The sequence below is a fragment of the Bos indicus genome, chromosome 12 (assembly GCF_029378745.1).
Source record: "Bos indicus isolate NIAB-ARS_2022 breed Sahiwal x Tharparkar chromosome 12, NIAB-ARS_B.indTharparkar_mat_pri_1.0, whole genome shotgun sequence".
NCBI classification, from domain to species: domain Eukaryota; kingdom Metazoa; phylum Chordata; class Mammalia; order Artiodactyla; family Bovidae; genus Bos; species Bos indicus.
Window position 1 is genome coordinate 11,655,813 of NC_091771.1, and position 17,752 is coordinate 11,673,564.

The 17,752-nt window shown below is 43.9% G+C and overlaps 1 protein-coding gene across 5 annotated transcripts in view; it reads right to left on the reverse strand.

Annotated features, from left to right (window-relative positions):
• VWA8 (von Willebrand factor A domain containing 8) overlaps nucleotides 1-17,752 on the reverse strand; it is a 400,893-nt gene that overhangs the window by 51,202 nt on the left and 331,939 nt on the right. For all 5 annotated transcript variants that reach the window (XM_070800011.1, XM_070800010.1, XM_070800013.1 and 2 more), the window contains exons 38-39: nucleotides 9,875-9,983; nucleotides 5,773-5,929 (exon numbers count right to left, since the gene is read on the reverse strand). In XM_070800011.1, the coding sequence (XP_070656112.1) occupies nucleotides 5,773-5,929; nucleotides 9,875-9,983 (266 nt within the window). The remainder of the gene's footprint in view (nucleotides 1-5,772; nucleotides 5,930-9,874; nucleotides 9,984-17,752) is intronic.

The window sequence follows — 17,752 nt, forward strand, 5'->3', positions numbered from 1 at the left end:
CAGCACAAGCCCTGGTACCCAGTGGCATGCAAGAAATGCTGCCAAGTAGGACTTTGAAAACACTGGTTATCAAACAGTAAATACCCGAAAGGTAAATAACATCTGAATGGTTATTTCCTGAGGTGACACGCGAAGGTGCCCTATAAATCGAATTTCCTCTCTGTTCTGAAGGACAGAAAGGAATATGTGTGCAGGATTTGACCTCTTATGTGTAGTTTTGGCAATCTCTTAAACCTCTCTTAAGTTTTCATCGATGAAGATACGTCTCAAGTGTCAAGCCTGACAGATGCTGGGCATGATGACCACTGCAAGATATTTTACCAACATCCTTCCTACCTGGGAGGCCAGTACACTCTCACTCAAATAAGAGAGGTTAGGGGAAAAAAGTCGGCATAAAGCTTGTCCTTAGCAGGACACACACACACACACACACACACACACACACATCAAGGAAGGAACCAGGCAGTTGGTAAGTCGCCCCAGGCAGACTGGTTTTTTGTAGAGACATCTGAACTAACTCTAGTTACAACGATGCCTCTGGCATGAGTGTGTTGCTCCCAAAACACACCACATGCTGTTCTAATTAGGAAGAAGTCTGGAAATCATATTCCAAGCTGTGTTAGCTTTCACGAAGATCACCTACAAGGTGTTCAAAGCTGATAACATTCTCAAAGATGAAGGCCGAAGCAGGGAGTGGGGAAAGAAAACAGGACACGCTGGCCTCTGCATCAGACAAGACCCCCAGCGCTAATACTCTCCGGCCCACAGAGCTGGCTGAAAACGTGTCTCTCTGCTGCTTTAACCCTGATCAAAACTGCAGGGCACAGCTGCTTCACATCCTAGTAATCTACGCAGACTGCGCTTTGCTGGCACAGCGTATTCTTAAAGGGTATATTTATTGTTACGTAAGAGTCTGGGAATTTTAGGTCTCATTTTACTTTTTCATATAGGTCACATTTAAATACTGTAATTTTGGATCGTTTATGAGGAAAACAAACATAAGCTAAGATCTACTGGGTAGGGCTGATTAGTCTTGCACATGGTCGTGGGTACAATTTCCACAATTGGCGCCCACCTGAGAGGCTTTTCCAAGCATATAAAAGCACCTCACCACCTATTTCATTCCTGTTTTGTTGGTTTAATGTCTGTCCTGCTTTGTACGTGTCTTATGCTTGTCTACTTCTGTTATTCTTCCTGAGTTAATCAGTTCATGACAAGTAAGAGCCAGTATCTAGCCAAAATCCAGATACAAATGAATGCTAACTAAATGCTCTGCTGATGATGTCAAAACCCACCAGTAGAATTAGGCTCTTCAGGGCAATATGCTGGACCCCTAGGCTGATGGGTCGGGCTGGCCGTCAGTTTGGTTTCAGCCAGTATTTGAATTAAGCACGAAAGGGTGATAGCATTACTTGTTCTCATGTGTGTATTATCCATTCACAAACATGTATGTGCTTGCTATGCACTAGGTTCTTTGTGTAGCTACTGGGGATGTTTTGCTATTCTTTTGTTGCTAAGTGGTAGAGGGCAAAAACACCCTGCCCTCAAGGAACTTGAAGTCAGTGGAGAAGAAATCAACTATTCATACCAGTAACACAATGGGAAATAGTGATAAGAACTATGGAGAGAAGGTTGCTGCTGCTGCTACGTCGCTTCAGTCGTGTCCGACTCTGTGCGACCCCATAGACGGCGGCCCACCAGGCTCCCCTGTCCCTGGGATTCTCCAGGCAAGAACACTGGAGTGGGTTGCCATTTCCATGGAAAGAAGGTATCAGCTGCTATAAAAGCATACGTACAGGGCTTTGACTTCATTCTGCATTTACCTAGACTTACAAAATAGCTTTGAAACTAACTATTGGATGATAGTGAAGAATGATTCTTTTACCGACAAAGGTCCATCTAGTTAAAGCTATGGTTTTTTCAGTAGTCAAGCTAAGCGCTGAAGAATTGATGCTTTTGAACTGTGGTACTGGAGAAGACTCTTGAGAGTCCCTTGGACTGCAAGGAGATCTAACCAGTCCATCCTAAAGGAAATCAGTCCTGAATATTCATTGGAAGGACTGATGCTGAAGCTGAAGCTCCCATACTTTGGCCACCTGATGGGAAGAACTGACTCATTTGAAAAACCCTGATGCTGGGAAAGGTTGAAGGCAGGAGGAGAAGGGGACAACAGAGGATGAGACGGTTGGATGGCATTGCCGACTTGATGGATATGAGTTTGAGCAAACTCTGGGAGTTGATGATGGCCAGGGAAGCCTGGCGTGCTACAGTCCATGGGGCTGCAAAGAGTCAGGCAAGACTGAGTGACTGAACTGAATAGTATTGTGTATTTTTATTTTTTTAAATAAAGTATTCAGAGATAAACTCTGAACTATTTATGATAAAAAAGATAGAAAATCTTGAATTAGCTAAAAACAAAAAACTCAGGGTTGGGAACTAGGAAGGGAGTCAGATTTTCTTCTTGAAGTTGAGAGAATAGGTCCACAGATTCACTACATGTTTCTATTTTTGTTTATGTTTGAAAAGTTTCATAATAAAAAGTTTAAGAAAAACTTTGCTGTTGCTGTTCAGTAGTTAAGTTATGTCTGACTCTTTGTAACCTCATGGACTACATCTTGCCAGGCTCCTCTGTACTTCACTATCTCCTGGAGTTTGCTCAGATGCATGTCCATTGAGTCGGGGTGATGATATCTAAACATCTCATCCTCTGCTGCCCGCTTCTTCTCCTGCCTTCAATCTTTCCCAGCATCAGGGTCTTTTCCAATGAGTTAGTTCTTTGCATCAGGTGGCCAAAGCATTGGAGCTTCAGCTTCAGCATCAGTCCTTCCAGTGATTATTCAGGACTGATTTCCTTTAGGATGGACTGGTTGGATCTCCTTGCTGTCCAAGGGACTCTCAAGAGTCTTCAACACCACAATTGGAAATCATCAGTTCTTTGATGCTCAGTCTTCTTTATGGTCCAACTCTCACATCCATATATGACTACTGGAAAAACCACAGCTTTGACAATATGGACATTTGTCAGCAAAGTAATGCCTCTGCTTTTTAATGTGCTATCTAGGTTTGTCATAGCTTTTCTTCCAAGGAACAAGTGTCCTTTAATTTCAAGGCTGCAGTCACCATCTGCAGTGATTTTGGAGCCCAAGAAATTAAAATCTGTCACTGTTCCCACTTTTCCCCCACATATTTGCCATGAAGTGATGGGACTGGATGCCAGACTTTAGTAGTACTAAACTGAATACTCATCAAATGGGACTATTACTACACAAAAGTAGAAAGCAACATTTTTCTGTGTTTTCTGTCTTTTTCAGGGTCTCCACATGCTTTTATTTCATCCTCTCCTTTCTCATCCCCTTGTCCAGCTCCTCTGTATTTGAAGTACCTTCTGGTACTCTTTCACTTGGATTTGGATTCTTCTCTGCAGCATTTAGTAGAGGTGTATGGTGTCTCAGATGGTAAAGAAGCTGCCTGCGATGCGGGGGACCTGGGTTCGATCCCTGGGTCGGGAAGATTCCCTGGAGAAGGGAATGGCAACCCACTCCAGTATTCTTGCCTGGAGAATCCCATGGACAGAGAAGACTGGCGGGCTACAGTCCAAGGGGTTGCAAAGAGTCAGACACGACGAAGTGAGTAATGCGTTCACGGTTTTCTCAGTTCCCTTCTCCACTTTTTCTCTCTCCTCCCTTATATCCACTAAATTTAGTTGCCTTATTATCACAGATGCTCCCTAATTTCTTTATCCTGTGGGGTAACTGTATTTAACAGAACCAGATTCCTCACTGTCTATCATGGGAATTAGAGAAGGGGTTCTACACTTGCACCCAAGCATGACTTACAATTGGAGAAGTAAATGGTAACCCACTCCAGTATTCTTGCCTAGAGAATTCCAAGGACAGAGGAGACTGGCAGGCTACAGTTCATGGCACTGCAAGAGTCAGACACGACTTAGCGACCAAAGCACCACCACGACTTACAAGTCCTTCTGTGTGAATTGCTCTATTCACTTGCCCACTTACACAAAAACTGAGAAAGGGCTGGTGAGATTCTCAGTGTGGGAACAACAGGAACTCATTGGTTGGGAAGGAGAAGATGATGTGTATCTAATTATTCGGTTCCTTTCCCAAATAAATATTTATTGTTTACATGAAATGTAAAATTAAAACTGTGTCTTAATTCTAACAAGATCTTGCATTATTGGATTGCTCCCACCTTTTTTTTGAGCAATTTAAATTGTTTCCATTCCTAACATCATTTGTCCTTGCAACCTCTGTGAGAGGAAGGGGGAAGGGAGCCACCTATCACCAGAAGAACAGACTGACGCACGGCGAGGAGAAATCAACTGTTGGAGGTCTCCAGGGAAGCCGGCAGAAGGGCTGGGGGTGACACTTGTCAAACCTGCCTGCTGAGTACACGAGGGCCCGAAGCCTCGCAGGCTTTCCTGAGGGTGTGTCCGCAGGGACCTGAGTTTTTGTCCCCATTGTTCTGGACTGTTTACTTGCAGGATGTTTAAGCCCAGCAGATAATGTAATACCAGATGTCCTGCATGGGAGGAATTTCGGAACTCGTGGACGCTGGAGAGCATGGTTTATCTGAACTGTGCCCAGCTCCTTCTGTGGAGCCCAACAGCGTAAATCTGCCTCCCAGACCATGACTCTCACCCTCAATCCCAAAGGAGATCTTCCTGGTTCTTAGGTACTTGTCACTTTGAGCTGAAGAACCCAGGTGGATGTCCAGGGAAAGGGTCATGAGGTTTCTTCTCATGTTCTAGATGATTCCAATCAGAGTGGCCCCACATGGTTCCAGAATGAAAGCTACAGGCTCATGGGCCTGGATCTCAAGGCCTCCACCCACTGACAGTCAACCCCACTTCCCACCGGCCCCAGCTGGTACCCTCTTTCTGGATATGGCTGGCTGTCTCCGCCACAGTCACTCTGCTCATCCTGGCTTGCTCACTTAGCTTTCCCTTCCTGGAAGGTCCAAATGCTGGCTGTGTTCAGGCCTCACCTCTCATCAGCCCAGTGACTTTCCCCTTCTCTGTATCGCTGGAGGGCACAGCCTCTGTATCACGTGACTTCAGCACTTAACCAGGGTGAGTGTGAAAGTATGTGTGTGGGAGTGTGTGTGTGTGTGTGTGTGTGTGTGTGTGTGTGTGTGTGTGTACGCTAGTCCTGTCTCCACATAAATCTACAAGATTCCTGAGGGGCAGGAAGGGACCATGACGGAATGTTATCTCAATTTGCTTTGTGGCCTGGGAATAGATGTGGATGGAATGATCTGACTTTAGTTTTTTCCACAGGGAAATACCTTTGGTTTTACTTTGTTAAAAGATTTATTTATTTATTCTTTTGATGTGGACTGTTTTTTAAAGTTTTCACTGAATTAGTGACAATATTGCTTCTGTTTTCTATGCTTTGGCTTTTTGGCCTTGAGGCATGTGGGATCGTAGCTCCCTAACCAGGGATCAACCAGCACTCCCTGCATTGGAAGGTGAAGCCTTAAGCACTGGACTGCCCAGGGAAGTCCCTGGTTTTACCTTCGAATGTGCTCAGTCCTTCCTCTATACCGTTATATGCAATTAATACATTTAAAAGGGCCTGAGCAGAAAGAGCCAGGGATTGTGTTCACTCAGCTGTCTCTAATGGGGGGTGAGGTGGCAACGGGTTGCAGTTTGTGGTCTAAGTGGCTGCATAAAGTGGAGAATCACAGAACCCTGGGTCTGCCCAGGGTTTGCCGTGACGTTTCCCCGCTCCGGACGCGCTGGGGACCACCCACCTCTGTTGAAACGCTCTCTGGCCCATCTCTCTCGCAGCTCTCTTCACCTCCTCGGGAACAGCGTCTTTCTCGGCCTCAGAGACCTGGTAGACCGTGTGGCCTGCATCCAGCCGGTAAGGACCTCCCTTGCCGCCCAGGCCTGCGGTGTCTCTTCCACCTGGGAGGAAACCATGAAGTCCAGGTGATTAGTCTGATCTAGACCACAAAAGAGCGGGGCTTTAAGGCAAGCCCATGAAATAGATTAATTATACCTGTGTGCTGTGCTAAGTCCCTTAAGTCGTGTCCGACTCTTTGAGACACTATGGATTGTAGTTTGCCAGCCTCCTCTGTCCATGGGATTTCCCAGGCAAGAATATTGGAGTGGGTTGCCATGCCCTTCTCCAGGGGATCTTCCCTGCCCAGGGAACAAAACCATGTCTCCCACGGCTCCTGCAGTGCAGGCACATTCTTTATCGCTGAGCCAGTGGGAAAACTAATAATTATTCAAATGACTTTCTCCTGGAAACACAAGGTGTCCCCTAGTTTAGGATGTTCTTCTTCTCCATCCAACTAATTCCAACCCATATGTCAAGGCTCAGTCCAAAATCTATGACACCTGACTTGATGACAGCCACACAGGGATCAACACTCTTATGCCCTGCTTGTTATTCCTTAAATTTTTTCTTTTTTTTACCATCTATAGGATGAATGGGATTATATATCTTTGTAGCTCTGTACCTGTAAGAATGGCTTAAACACCATAAATACTTGATGTGTGTGCACGTGCAGTCGCTTCAGTCATATCCAACTCTGTGACAGGCTCCTCTGTCCATGGGGATTCTCCAGGCAAGAATACTGGAATGGGTTACCATGCCCTCTCCTCCAGCAGATCTTCCCAACCCAGGCTGAACTTGTGGCTCCTGCCTTGCAGGTAGATTCTCTACCTCTGAGCCACTGGGTAAGCCCCAAATACATCGTATATATATGTTAATTAAATGAACAACACTCTTTCTTCACAGTAATCTGATTTTTCATTAAAATCAAAGAAAGATGGTCAGGGTATGGATATTGCTTCTGGTTTGCAAGTGGTAAAAATAAAGTGCAGAAAGGTTAAGTGACAGACATGTGAACTCATATCAGTGGCTGAGCCAAGATGAGAAGTCAGTTATACTTTGACTTTTAGCTTAGAATAACATGCAACAGATAAATACTGCCAGTTTCAGGACAGTTTTAAAATATAAACCCAAGTTTACATGCTTGTTGGGGAAGGAAATGGCAATCCACTCCAGTATTCTTGCCTGGAGAATCCCTTGGACAGAGGAGCCTGGTGGGCTACAGTCCATGGGGTCGCAAAGAGTTGGTCATGACTGAGCAATTAACCCTTTACATGCTTGTAAATGTGTATTATGTAAAACTGTATGTTGTAGGTATAAATTAAATGCCTAGAAGACTAGGTAGGTAATATTATAAGAAGTGGTGAGAACTTGGCTAACTAGAGAGGACTTGCCTTGTCTAAATATATTCAAATTCAAATCATCTTAAAACACGACTTGGACCGCCAAAATACATATATTGCCTAGATTTGGGTCCTGGGTTACCAGTTTATTACCCCAGCTTTATAATGATTAAAATATTAGCAATTAGTTTCTTTTGTTCCTTTACACATAACTTGGGAACTTAGAAGAGATCCCAATATTGTAGGGGTAGCATAATCTTGTACATTATAGTCAAGTATTGATTAGTATAGTATACTGATAGTATTAATATGAACACTAGCATTATATAGTACAGTATTGTGTAGGTAAGTCAGACTGCCTGAGTTTGAATCCTGGTTCCAACATACTAGTCACGTGTCCTTGAGGGAAGTTCCCCAACCTCTCTGTGTCTCAGTCGCACTCAGCAAGGCACAAAATGAGAGCTCTATAAGGGACTTCTCTCACTATCATTATGTAGACAACTTCCAGTTGCATAGAGTGAGCTCATTTCTAAGTTTCATAAAGTGGAAATTTTGAAAGTGCTTAGGCTTTGGATAAATTATGCTACATTCTCCTTTTCTCCCTTGAAGGCTTAATTGGTAATAAGTTAAAAGCAACAACTCAGCATGCTCTGCTTCCCTTATCAAAGTCCAGGTAGGTCATTTCCTTTTGGGAAATACCATGAGAACAGCCCATTAATTATAGTATTTTTATCCTTTGATTCCAGCACATCTTATTTCTTTTTTATTTAGAAATTGCTGGTGGAAAATTCCACCTTGGATGTGTGTGACTCCTGGTTGTCGCTTATGGATGGTCAATAGGCGGAAAGGACTATGGTCATGAGATTCAGGGGTGGAAATGCTGTCCTGAGACCTGACTCCCTTTCTATCGGAGGTGCTCCTTAGTTATGGGTAGGTCATAAATGAGAACTTAAAACTTCCCAGGTGCTGAGATGAGATTGTTTCTGGTGAAAGGAGGGGATGACCTATAACCGTCTAGAGGCTGGTGTGATGACAATCAGTCCCTTGGCAAAGTCAGATGGGGGTGGAGAAGATGTGAGGGTGGAATTCTTCACAACCTGCACTTCCAAGAAGGCTTTAATGACTCCTGAGTGTGAGCTCAGCTGTGTCCAACTCTTTGCGACCCCATGGACTATAGCCTGGCAGGCTTCTCTGTCTATGGAATTTTCCAGGCAAGAATACTGGAGGGGGTTGGCATGCCCTTCTCCAGGGAATCTTCCCAACCCAGAGATTGAACCCATGTCTCTTGCATCTCCTGCACTGGCAGGCAGGTTCTTTACCACTGGTGCCAAAATGAAAAGGCTTGCCAGAGAGTCTAGATCCCAAGGTATAATATTGAAACTAACCCTGGATATCCTAAATCTGTGAAGATAAGGGGGAGAAAGACAGCGGAGGGGTTTTGATGATGAAAAAGGAATCAAATGATTCATGTAATCAAATGATTACCTTCAGTGCAGAGAATTCTGAGGCAGAGAGGGACAAAGAGAAAAAGAATTTGTAGTGAAAGAGCCTTGACAGATTGACAACCTGGCTGGGAAGTAAAAGCAGGGTCATCAGCCCGGACTATAAGATATACGAGCTGGTAGACATGAGCTGAATAACAAGCGAGCACCTCCGCTCCAGAGTAAGTAGCCCATGGCTGGGAAGCCTGCATCTGGCCAGCGCATCCCACAGTGCATTCCACAGGGATTAAATCCTGCTGGCTTGACACTAACTTCCAGATCAAAGGCCATTTCTAAAAATATCCTTCCTTTCAAGCTGATGCCTGATGCATAAACAGAGCCAGCGAGGGGCCCATGGGCCTGCTAGATACCACATTGTCCCCGCACGGTAGCCCATTTCCTCCCGAGGCTGTCAAGGCCAAGGAGCACAGACTGTCCCCAGTGAAGATGGAGCATGGAGCTCGTGCTGGCACAGCTCACAGCCGCGATAAGATCAGACGGTGTGCACAGTCTGGCCCTGTTCCTGCAGCCCCACAGCTGTGTCGCTCCAGCTGCCGCAGAGGAAGGAGGAAGGCCGTGGTCCTGGCTGGGAACAATGCTCTTGACAGGCAGCCAAGAGGAAGGGATGGACCCCAGCCATCGACTCAGACCACAGCCATCTCTCTTATCACAGAACCCTGCAGCCTCGACGTACTCTCTTCTGAGATATGGAAGACAAGGACCATGTCTTTTCAAAGTCAGCTGGTCCAGAAAGAATTTACTGTCGATTTCTGGCATGGTCCCAAGGACAGGAAATTTAAAAGAGGGGATTAACACTTTTAATGAATGCATTTTTCATGCCAGGTCTTGAGCGCAGCGCTTTGCAGTCATAATCTTACTGAATCCTCATCACAATCTTGAGAGGCAGTTCATAGTAGGCCCCTTTGATGAATGAGGACCAGAACAGCCTGAGGTTAGGGGGTTGCTACCTCTGACTGTCTGCTGAGTCTGCAGGGCTCCAAATGCCAGGGCTTTTCCGTGTCTTAAAATCACGCTGCGTCAGAGGGCAGAAGCACACTCCAGCTGACTAATGGGGTTGGAGGAGAAGGCAAACTGATTCCTGAGCCTTCTTGGGGCTGGTGGGCTGTCCACATGGGCTCACGAAGTCTCTGGAAGCCTGACCCAGGAAAGTGCCCATACTACCAACCTGTGCCGCCAGCCCAAGTGTTACCACCCACATGTGGCATGTTGTCTGGGTCCTCCTTCCCGTGTTTGGGGGAACTCACGTCTTCACCGCTCTCTCTTTCGATTGTTATCTAAAAATGAAGAAATTAGACATTATCACTCTTCGTGACCAAGGCCAGGACCTGCAGGACAGAAAGAAGGACCGTTTCTCCCTAAGTCCTTATGGTAGCTCATAACCTGATAGATGCTGTTGATAGATGCTCATGATAGATGCTGTTCGTGTCTGGCAAAATTTCACCAGATTTTACATCCATTGAGCTGGGAAGGAAACAAATATAATTATAAAAAATATTCTTTACAAAAAAAAAGGAGTTAGACTGGATCATGGGGCTTCCCAGGTGGCGCTGGTGGTAAAGAACCCACCAGTCAATGCAAGAGATACAAGAGACAAGGGTTCAATCCCTGAGTTGGGATGATCTCCTGGAGAAGGGAATGGCAATTCACTACAAGACTATTCTTGTCTGGAGAATTCCATGGACAGAGGAGCCTAGTGGACTATAGTCCACCTGGTCCAGCTGAGTCATGGCAGATAAACATTCACCTATTTAATTTTCAAAGAAATCCCATTCCTCAGAAAAAGGCTATTTTATACGAAATATATGATAAAAGAAACCCAGAAAATATACCTTTGTGTGCTTCACTGATATATGTTGTGTGCACAGAGACTAAAAACTGCTTATTTTCTGGGCCCGCTCTCATTTTATTATGGTATTTATAGCTCTCCTAGTTCATCTCTATTTTAAAACTGGACTTACTGTTTCTGCAGATAAAACAGAACAAGCGGCACTTTAGCCTTTCTCTTTGAGAGCCTGTGGCTCATTCATTGGTCCCTGATTTAATTCAGCACAGATTCACCAAAAGTACTGATAACCACACAGGAGTTCCATCCCAGCAGTCAGCTCAGTAGATATTACTCCACAATAAAAAGCATTTGAAGCAGTCACATCCATGTACCCTATGAGCCTGCTCCCAAATACAGTGATTTTCCGGGCAGACCAGATCAACTGTTTTGTTTGTTCAAACAAGCCTTAATGGGAAATGTATTGGCAAGGTATCATCTGAAGTACCGTGAGGCCTACAAAAGCCACGGAGGGTTGGTCACTGCCCTCGAATTGCTCACAGTGGACCAGGGGAGCTTGGAAATGGACCTGGAGCATGACGCCAGGTCAGTCTTGAGAGCTGACCCGTGCCTTCTTAGTGAGTGGACTTTTCATTCTGGATGTTAGGATAAACAAAGGTAGGTAGGTAATTTAAGGCCTTTGCAAATAAAATGGCTATCAAGAATGAATTCAACATAATTTCCATTGTGTTATATCCAGACTAGTTGATTTCAAATGTTATGACATTGTAACAAAATTTCAATTAACTGGACCTTTCTGCCCTTACCAGGGAAGCCCTGGTGGTTCAAATGGTAAAGAATCCGCCTGCAATGCAGGAGATGTGGGTTTGATCCCTGGGTCTGGAAGATCCCCTGGAGGAGGGCATGGCAACCCACTCCAGTATTCTTGCCTGAAGAATCCCATGGACAGAGGAGCCTGGAGGCTACAGTCCAGAGGGTTGTGAAAGAGAGGGACACGAGTGAGTAACACACTTCTGCCTTTAGCTTTGGCAGCACTGACAGAGCTTTTGCCATAACTTCAGCATATTTTAAAATTTAGCAGCCAGGACGTGACAGTTGACATGAATTCCACACAAACCATCATGCTCCAAAAAAATGGGTGAAAATAAATTCTTCTTTTAAAAAATTAAACTGTGCAGAATAGCTAGCAACATTTACAGAACAAATAAACATTTAAAGTACTTTCCCCAAAACTTGCCACCACTTTCTAACTTTTTTAGAGACAGTGTAAGAGATTCGTAGTAAATTAAAATATGTATACTGACTACAACAACTCTAGACCAGCACTAACTAATAAAATTTTCTGTGCTGATAGAAGTATGTATACTTGAGGCATCTAATATGGTAACTTATTACGCAATGTACCTACTGAATACTTGATTTTTTAATTTTATTTAATTAACTAAAATTTAAGTTTGAAATTACCATTTGTAGTCCATGACTATCTCACTGGACAGCACAGAATAAGGACAAGCTTGCCTCAGCCAGGAGATAATGTTTGGTTATCTTAGAAGTATCTTATAGATGTTTTCCATGAGAAATGAGAAAAATAAGAAACATTCCAAAACTGAGATAGAGTTTTATTCTGTGTCAATTTAAGAAATCTACATAAAAGTTATGACTACAGTCTAATGGATTTTTTAAAAAAAATAATGGAACTTACATATGGAAATATATTTATTATAATAAGATGATAAGCTTTTTAATTCATAAAGATACATTTATTATAATAATGGTGTTCAAAACACTTCTGGAGTGCTTTAGGAAGGATCTGCAGAGTCCATGGCAGATTCTATTTTAATATCTTTAATGGTAGAAATTATGTATCCTTTAAAAATAGATTTGATTTTTAATAAATAGCTAAAGGATATTTAGAACTGATGTGTATGAACCAAATAGTTCTGATGTGTGTGAATTATTTGCTAATTTACTCTGTACTCTTAGGAAAGTCAATTAACTTCTCTGGGGCTAAACCTTCTCATCAGAAACTAAAAGGGGTTGAACTAAATAATTTCTCCCGTTCCACTTAACATTGACATGTTCTAACTGATTAAACAATTCAAAATCTGGTAAAAGAGGGGTTTTAGTCAAAATCAGGCACAATTGTAAAACAATGAGACTAGTTTGCTTCATAAGAGTTGTGACACCTCTACAGGTCAATTCTAAAAGAGGAAGCTATAGAAATGGTCTGGGCCATGACAGCATTACTGGAGTAACTGTTCTTAACACCAGCCGTCACTTAGGGTGTGTGTATTATTTATTAAAAATAAATAAAAGAATAGATAAACAACAAAGTCCTACTGTATAGCACAGGGAACAATGGAAAAGAGTAGAGAAATGAATGTGTATATACATACATATATATGTAACTGAGGCACTTTCTGTACAGTAGAAATTAACACAACATTGTAAACCAAGTATACTTCAGTACAAAACGGGCTTCCTTGGTGTCTCAGACAGTGAAGAACCTGCCTGCAATGCGGGAGACCCAGGTGTGATCCCAGGGTCAGCAAGATGCCCTGGAGGAGGGCATGGCAACCCACTCCAGTATTCTTGCCTGGAGAATCCCATGGACAGAGGAGCCTGGCGGGCTACAGTCCATGGGGTCGCAAAGAGTCAGACGCTACTGAGAGACTAACAGTTTCACTTTCTTTCAATACAAAATAAATAAATAAAAGAACTTCAGAAGAGGTATAGAAAACAGAGTCCTAGGTGCCTTAGTAACTTTACTTTCATTAAAAAGCAATCTCCTTTAGACATTTCACTGCAGTTCAGTTATCCTGCTGTAAGAGGATAGCCTTTCAAGAACAAGTATTAAAAATGACGGCACAAGGCAAAAGAAAAGGGCTCTCAAATAGCCCCCTCAGCTACCTGCGAAATCACACTGAAGACACCTACAGTGGGCCATCAGGGAGGAGGAAAATTCGTGTGAACTGTCTGGGCAGAAAGGAACTGCTGTTCTTTGTCACCTGTGTGTCCTGCTGGGAACTGGCACGGCTCACGGTGCCAACAAGGCTGCTCCCTACCAACCCCAAATGGGAGTCTGGAGATGTTTCAAAATTGACAAATTCTTGACAAAAACACTCATCAGCCCAAACACAGTGGATTCCAGAAAAACACATACCATGAATTACCCAGGATACTTACTTAAAAGCAAGCATTTGGGGAGTTTATCTAATTCTGAGTCATGCTATGAATGCCATTGCCGTCACAGGAGTCAATTTCTCTAGTCTATTTCTCTAGCTCCTCTGGGAGGAGCGCATCTGATAAGCAGTTTCCAAAGCCATTTTAGGGCATCCCTTACGTGAATTGACAATGATTCATAAAAGGTACGAGGCAGGAAGTCTAGGACAGTCCAGCCCAGACAGAAACTGCAACAGACACCGAGGAACGCATATCATTCGAGGAAGCTTGCTTCTTGGGGACAGAAAGATGCTCAGAGTTTCTGGTCATTCAGAAAGTTGATAAACTGCTGAACTATTTCAAGTATGTGTTGAGAAAGACTTGGAATGCATTTCCTTTGAGGACTGGTCTCATCTAGAAGGGCTTCCCTGGTGGCTCAGATGGTAAAGAATCCGCCCGCAATGCAGGAGACCTGGGCTTGCTCCCTGAGTTGCGAAGATCCCCTGGAGAAGGGAATGGCAAGCCACTCCAGTATTTCTGCCTGGAGAAATCCATAGACAGAGGAGACTGGTGGGCTACAGTCCATGGGGTTGCAAAGGGTAAGGCAGAACTGAGTGGCTGACACTTTCACTTTTCATCTAGAAAGAGTTCAAACAAGTCAATCCAGTTACTGATATACACCCTACTTAAGTGAAGTGACTTAGCAGCAGTAAGTGTTCACTTACGGCTTTGCAGGAGGCGCTAATGTAAAGAACCTACCTACCAATGCAGGAGACAGGGTCTCCTGGGTCAGGAAGATTCCCTGGAAGAGGGCATGGCAACCCACTCCAGTATTCTTGCCTGGAGAATCCCATGGACAGAGGAGCCTAGTGGGCTACAGTTCATAGGTTTGCAAGAGTCGGACACAACTGAAGTGATTTAGCATGCACTCATGTGTTCACTCACATGGATCAAAATTTTGCCCCAAACACAAAATATCATAGACTCTTACAAATGTTGATGCAAATTGATGCCCATGATGAGCTCTTTGCTGTGTTGGTCACAGCTGATGCATCCTACATCCTTTTAGATAAGCATGTTATAATCCGAAGTTGTCCTCTTTCATATGAATCAAGATGGAAAAACAAAACAAAGCATAGACCTTGTAAATTATAACTCATAAAAAATGTTCCAGAGTGAAGCAACCCAAACCCAAAGTAGTGGAGGGACATGACTCACGAAAGCCCTGTAATCCTAGGCAAGGCCCTATACTTTAGGCTCCTCTTCACACTCATGATTTTTTTAAAAATGTCAGTAAAACGATATAAATAGCCAGAACACACTCCTGGAAGGAAAGTGCGTTCTTGGAGGAATGACTGGACAACACAGCCGATTCTCATTTTCCAGCTGGAGACGAGGTGTGGCTCGGCAGGCGTTTGCAGCTGCCTCTCCAACATCCATGCCTCTTTCTCCTCTCTACACAGAAGTCAGATGAATCACCGTTAGCTGGGACGAGGCCCAGCTTTCCCATCGCCCTCTGCCAGCGATGTATCCGGGGAAGAAAGTCTGGGAGCCACGATGTAAGACAAATTCTGTTGGGAGGTTTCTGGGGAAGATTTTCCTCTTGGGTACAGAGCTCGCTCGCGGCCCTGCAGGGACTGGCTGCCCCTACCTTGCAGCATACACACGCTCGCTGGCTTGCACACGGAGTGATGACGTGGTGCTTCGAGCTGGGGAGTCCACCTGGTGACCACGGGGCAACGAGGAGGAGGTGGCAGAGGGGAGGACGGGGCAGGTGGTGTCCCTGATGACACCGCTGAGCTGCTCAATCAGCCGCGGAGTCACTTACTTCCAGCTTCTACATCAGCAAATAATGTTATTAGACATATTTTTTTTTTTTTTAATATAAAGAACTTTTTATTTATTTATTTATTTTTGGCTATGCTGGGTCTTTGTTGCTGTGGGGGCTCCTCTCTAGTTGCAGCGGCTTCTCTTGTTGCAGAGCACGGGCTCTAGGGCGCCCGGGCTTCAGGAGTTGCAGTGCATGGGCTCCAGAGCTGTGGTTTCCGGACTCTAGAGTACAGGCTCGACAGCTGTGGCACGCAGGCTTAGTTGTTTTGCAGCACGTGGGAACTTCCCGAGGTAGAGACTGCACCCACATCTCCAGCATTAGCAGGTGGATTCTTTACCACTGAGCCACCAGGGAAGCCCTGTCCTTATAGTTTAAGCTACTGTAAGTTGGGTTTTCTGCTACTTGGAGCCCAATGCATGCAAACTAACTTTTGATTCATTAATTAAAAGACAAATGAGAGGCAGTGGGGCAGGAGCCAAGGTCTCAATCTTTGCAGGATGTCCTACTTCCAGAAGACATGCTTTAAATTTTCTGATGTTGAAAACTGCCATGATAATATCAGAAATTCTACTTATTACAGTTGCCTATGATTTGATGCTGAAGAAGCTGAAGTTGAACGGTTCTATGAAGACCTACAAGATCTTTTAGAACTAACACCCAAAAAAGATGTCCTTTTCATTATAGGGGACTGGAATGCAAAAGTAGGAAGTCAAGAAACACCTGGAGTAACAGGCAAATTTGGCCTTGGAACATGGACTGAAGCAGGGCAAAGACTAATAGAGTTTTGCCAAGAAAATGCACTGGTCATAACAAACACCCTCTTCCAACAACACAGGAGAAGACTCTATACATGGACATCACCAGATGGTCAACACCGAAATCAGACTGATTATATTCTTTGCAGCCAAAGATGGAGAAGCTCTATACAGTCAGTAAAAATAAGACCAGGAGCTGACTGTGGCTCAGACCATGAACTCCTTATTGCCAAATTCAGACTTAAATTGAAGAAAGTAGGGAAAACCACTAGACCATTCAGGTATGACCTAAATCAAATCCATTATGATTATACAGTGGAAGTGAGAAATAGATTTAAGGGCCTAGATCTGATAGATAGAGTGCCTGATGAACTATGGAATGAGGTTCGTGACATTGTACAGGAGACAGGGATCAAGACCATCCCCATGCAAAAGAAATGCAAAAAAGCAAAATGGCTGTCTGGGGGAGGCCTTACAAATAGCTGTGAAAAGAAGAGAAGCAAAAAGCAAAGGAGAAAAGGAAAGATATAAACATCTGAATGCAGAGTTCCAAAGAATAGCAAGAAGAGATAAGAAAGCCTTCTTCAGCGATCAATGCAAAGAAATAGAGGAAAACAACAGAATGGGAAAGACTAGGGATCTCTTCAAGAAAATCAGAGATACCAAAGGAACATTTCATGCAAAGATGGGCTCGATAAAGGACAGAAATGGTATGGACCTAACAGAAGCAGAAGATATTAAGAAGAGACGGCAAGAATACACAGAAGAACTGTACAAAAAAGATCTTCATGACCCAGATAATCACGATGGTGTGATCACTCACCTAGACATCCTGGAATGTGAAGTCAAGTGGGCCTTAGAAAGCATCACTATGAACAAAGCTAGTGGAGGTGATGGAATTCCAGTTGAGCTATTCCAAATCCTGAAAGATGATGCTGTGAAAGTGCTGCACTCAATATGTCAGCAAATTTGGAAAACTCAGCAGTGGCCACAGGACTGGAAAAGGTCAGTTTTCATTCCCATCCCAAAGAAAGGCAATGTCAAAGAATGCTCAAACTACCACACAATTGCACTCATCTCACATGCTAGTAAAGTAATGCTCAAAATTCTCCAAGCCAGGCTTCAGCAATATGTGAACTGTGAACTTCCTGATGTTCAAGCTGGTTTTAGAAAGGCAGAGGAACCAGAGATCAAATTGCCAACATCCACTGGATCATGGAAAAAGCAAGAGAGTTCCAGAAAAGCATCTATTTCTGCTTTACTGACTATGCCAAAGCCTTTGACTGTGTGGATCACAATTAACTGTGGAAAATTCTGAAAGAGATGGGAATACCAGACCACCTGATCTGCCTCTTGAGAAATTTGTATGCAGGTCAGGAAGCAATAGTTAGAACTGGACATGGAACAACAGACTGGTTCCAAATAGGAAAAGCAGTTCGTCAAGGCTGTATCTTGTCACCCTGTTTATTTAACTTATACGCAGAGTACATCATGAGAAATGCTGGACTGGAA